Below are 4,840 nucleotides of genomic sequence, written 5' to 3'. Positions count from 1 at the left end.
AAAGAGTGGAGAGAGATTTTTTTATTTGATTGAAAAAATTATGACCAAATCATATCTCATCACATCATATATATGTAAATCATTATATACACGTAGCATGATCGCCATCCTCCTCATAAATTGACAGAGTGCATGCATATACTATACATAAAAGTGGTTGTTTGATAGATATTTTATTAATTGATTTTTTGATCATTAGAGATAAAGTGGGTCCTATTTGGAAGAGAAAAATTAAAAAATGACAACTAAAATTGTAAAATAACGAAAAAAAAATTGATATTAATTGGATTAAAATACCTACCAAACGTGCTGTTAAAAATTTTGGTTATAATATTTAGGGGGAAAAAAATGATAACCAGGAGATTTCTGTTTAACAACTCCACTTTAGCCTTCGTTAAACCAAAATAACTTACCGGAAGAATCTCTTGAGCAAGTTCAATTGGGTAAACCTCTATTTTCATTTTTTTCTTCCCCCCCCCCCCCCCCCCCACTCTTTCTCGTACATCGATTTCCTGTTTCTTGTTTTTAGTGAATCACTTTAGTTTTAAAAATCAATCGTACGTATGAAATTTTGAATTTCTTGATGTGGGTATGCATGCAATTTATGATTAATTATGTGGATCTTGTTACTTTGAAGATGATGATATGAATCACACTCCCACAGAAGATACTATTAATTTTACAAAAGAATTATAAAATCAGGATTGTTGAAGTTCTTTCTCAATTGTGTGTTTGGCGGTGGATTGGGAGATACAATGAAGTGGGCGTAATTCTCTCGTAGAGGGTGAACCTTTATAAATATGTGGGTTTGCTTCTTTTATATATATACACGAAAATGATCTCTTAAACACCGGTGACATGACACACCATTTAATCGGTTAATAAGTTGATGGTAGGTCCATATATTTAATGATTCACCAATTAAATGGCGTGCCATGTCACCGGTGCTTAACATAAGTTAAGCAACGATGCTTAGGAGATCATTCCTATATATATATTTACCATTGCAATATTAAGAAGCCATTACGGCTTACTTCCAACACGCTGGTGTGCTTTTGATATCTGTATGGACTCTGATCTGTTGTAAAAAGTTGATGATGTGTGAATACATGTTTTTCTCATCAATTGAAAAATGCAAATGTACGGTCCCCTAATACCATGCATTCTTCATAAAACTAATACTAAAAGACCTAGATACATCATTTCTGGTAGAATAATGATGCAATTGGTTATTTTATCTCATTTGTTAACTTCTTCTACATATAAGCTAATATGCATATACAGAGACGGTAGTCTTATTTTGCTGTGTAGTCATATTGACTAGTAGTTCTTGGTCCTTCTTTTACTGCGCAATTTTGATCTGCTTTAAAGAAAAATGGGAGACGGAAATCACAAGAATGATACTGAGGATAAAGGGCTATTTTCTAATTTTGCTGCATATGCTGCTGGAGCTGGACACTACCCCCGTCCTCCACCATACCCCCCACAAGGGGCATACCCTCCTCCACCATACCCCCCACAAGGGGCTTACCCTCCTCCACCATATCCCCCACAAGGATATCCCTCACATGGTTATCCACCACACGGTTACACTCCACAAGGCTATCCTCCAGCAGCTGCGTACCCACCAGCAGGCTATCCTCCTCCTGGATATCCGCCACCAGCATATCCAGCACCAGGTGGATACCCTCCATCAGGTTATCCCGGTCCATCCCATTCAGGTATAATTTTTCATTGTATCTAAATTGTTCCGTTTATTGTTCTTTTCTGCTACAACGATAAAAAGACATCTTCTGGATTTATCTCCTTTTCTTCTTCCTCTATTATTCACTTTATAGACTTTGCTGCATAAGAATCATCTTCTGTGGATCCTAGCATTATGAATTCACCTGACAGTCATGTTTAATTCCATCAATTGTCATAAAGTTATATTATTTCGATGCTTGGTTGTGGTTGTCTTTCTCAATTGAGAATATGAGATCACTGATCCAAGTTATAATTTCTATACATTTGATCTCTTTTGTCAACTATCAGATGGTAGTATTTTGTGTTACACAATACATAATTTGTTATCATTTCCCTCTTCCCAAAGATTTTCATATGCACGTTCCTAATTCCTAAATTACTAAAGGCAATCCATCAGTTTCTTTCTCCTTCAAAGGAATCTCTTTTATCTCTTCTAACTTTCTCCGTAGTATCTAAATTTTACTCAGGACCCGTTTCTTTGTGATTTATATGTTTTATGCTGAATAATTCTTGTGGTACCCAATTCTTACAGGTCACGGATATGGTATGGGAGCAGTTTTAGCAGGGGGTGCTGCAGCTGCTGCAGCTGCTTATGGGGCACACCATCTGGCACACGGTGGATACCACCACCAGGGGGGATTTTTCGGCCACCATGGAAAGTTCAAGCACGGGAAGTTTGGCAAGCGTTGGAAGCATCATGGCATGTTCGGGAAGCATGGCGGAAAGTTTATGAGGTTCAAGAAATGGAAATGACATTATTTTTAGTGTTGTTACTATCTTGTAATTCTTTTTTATCGAATAATCGTGTGGATTTTCTGATTGAAGTTTGCATTTGTTGTTGCTAAAATCACTCGACTACTTGGTTTAATTATTGTATAGTTGAGCAATGCAAATTTAATGTTTATTTGCATTTTGTCCGTCTCATTTGGCTTATACAAATCTTATAGCTGCTTCCGCGCGAGTTAACACTGATTTCCTTTAATCAGGAAGTAATGGACCTTTTTCTCTGGCCCCGCACGCTAATGTTATATGGGCCTGTGTAATCTGATGGGCTGTCGGCCCATACATTCTTTTAGGCTTGTCTTGCAGTAAATGTTGGAGGGAAAAATTTTAAGTATGGTATATTTCAAAATTAAGAAAATAAGTTTCAAACTTCAAAAATCAGATTTTTATTAAAATTTATTTATGATTTAATTATTTAAATAATTATTTTATTAATTTAATATATTTAGATCACATATCTATACAATTTAATTACTAATTTATTATTTTTTAGTCACAAATTAAAAATTTATGTCACAAATTATTTTATGGTCACAATTCAAAAAATTTACATGTCATAGTTAGTTCATCGGTCACAAATCAAAAAATTAATTATTCACAAATTAATTTTTTGTCACACTTATCAAATTATTGGTTATAACTTATTTCTCGATTACAAATCAAAAAATTTATAGGTCATATATTATTTTATGGTCACAATTCAAAATTTTTATAGGTCACAGGTTTTTCATCAGTCACAAATCGAAAAATTTATAAGTCACGATTTATTAATTAGTCACAAATTATCAAATCATTAGTCACAGAATAACAATTTTTTGGGTCACACATTATTTATTGATCACAATTTATATTTTTTATTGGTCACATATTGTTTACCGATCACAAATTAACCAATTTAATGGTCACAGTTGACCAAATAATTTGTGACCAACACTTGCGACCACGACCACCAACAACACCGCCGACCACCACTGCCAAATCCACCGTGCTAGGCAGCACTGCCACCTGCAACACCAACGAAAACTATCACAAACCTCCAACAACACCTAGCACCAGCGAAACCCATCACCAACGCACCCAAATTGGGAGAAAAAACCACCTCAGAAACCTCAACACCCTGCAACACCACCGCAAACAGTCAAACACCACCACCGCAAACAGAGGAACACCACCGCAAACAGAGGCAAACACCGTGCCTACTCCGACCATAGAGATGCAACATATTTTGAAAACCCCCACCGCTACATTCATCCTAGATATCCTCCACCACCACCATATCATCTACATCACATATTGTTTACCGGTCACATGAGTCGATTTCCACCACCACCACAATCATCTACATCACATCTAAATTCAAAACCCCCACCACCACATTCACCCTAGATATCCACCAAATCGTCGACTGCAACCATCGAACCATCGTGCGCCGTTGCACCACCAGAACAACTATTCCACACTCTCCGCTTTGTCTGCCTTCTCCGCTTCAGATTGTGGTCGCCGGTGTTGGTAATTGCAGCTGCTGCGACGATGGCGACAATCATCGCAGTCAGCGAGAGGGAGCAGAGCAATGAGAGAGAAATGTAGAGAGACGGGTTTGGGGAAAATGGGTCAGTTGGAGAGGGTAGGGTTTGTTTATTGATTAATTTAATTTAATATTATATTTATCTAATAATAATATATTAATTAATATAAAGCAATCAGATTTTTGAATTATTAAATTTGTCATCTGATTTTAGAATGTTGGATTTTTAAAATATGGTTTTATGTGCTTAAGATCTCGTCGGAATTTAGATTCCAATTGACAAATATTTTTAAAATAATGGAAATTTTGATAAAGTACACTCCCAGCAATCAATCGAAGAACACACAACAATCTCAGGTTGTTAAGTTACACCATTTGTTTTCTCTTTTTCGAAGTTTTTTTTCAATTTACCTTCTTTGTAATGATTTATGATAAAAGTAATTAAATTGACAAAACTTAATTAATCCGTTCTATCCCCCGTCACTCGTTTAACGTGAAAGTAGTTTAGTCTAGAAAAATTATATCGCGAGAGTCCACATTTCATTTCATTCTTTCAGGTTTTTAGATCTTTCTCGCCTTTGAGTGTTGTTTTTTTTAAGAGACAACGGAAAATATGGAAAAAAAATAATAAAGAAAAAAAAAATATATATATATATATTAAGGTAAGCCCGTCGTAAACGATAGGTATTGAGTCTTGGGAAATTTAACCTTCGTGTCCGCTACGATAGATGCCACCAGCCACTATATAATCTTATTGAGAGAGATTGAAAACTAATTCCTCTCTCA

The 4,840-nt window shown here is 35.7% G+C and overlaps 1 protein-coding gene across 2 annotated transcripts; it reads left to right on the top strand.

The window, feature by feature from the left end:
* Positions 1-327: 327 nt before the first annotated feature.
* LOC111393245 (glycine-rich protein A3-like) lies at positions 328-2,667 on the top strand. Of its 2 annotated transcripts, XM_023018685.1 has the most exons (3): positions 328-443; positions 1,372-1,721; positions 2,279-2,667. In XM_023018685.1, exons 2-3 carry the CDS (start codon positions 1,376-1,378, stop codon positions 2,497-2,499), a joined length of 567 nt encoding a protein of 188 aa, XP_022874453.1. In that variant the 5' UTR covers positions 328-443; positions 1,372-1,375; the 3' UTR covers positions 2,500-2,667. The 2 variants fall into 2 exon arrangements, with proteins under 2 accessions (XP_022874453.1, XP_022874454.1); XM_023018686.1 differs by lacking the exon at positions 328-443 and having other exon boundaries at positions 481-1,721.
* Positions 2,668-4,840: the final 2,173 nt, after the last annotated feature.

Source organism: Olea europaea, chromosome 4, assembly GCF_002742605.1.
Source record: "Olea europaea var. sylvestris chromosome 4, O_europaea_v1, whole genome shotgun sequence".
Taxonomy (NCBI): domain Eukaryota; kingdom Viridiplantae; phylum Streptophyta; class Magnoliopsida; order Lamiales; family Oleaceae; genus Olea; species Olea europaea.
Note: the sequence above shows the minus strand (reverse complement) of the source record. Positions and strands in the feature narration are given on the sequence as shown.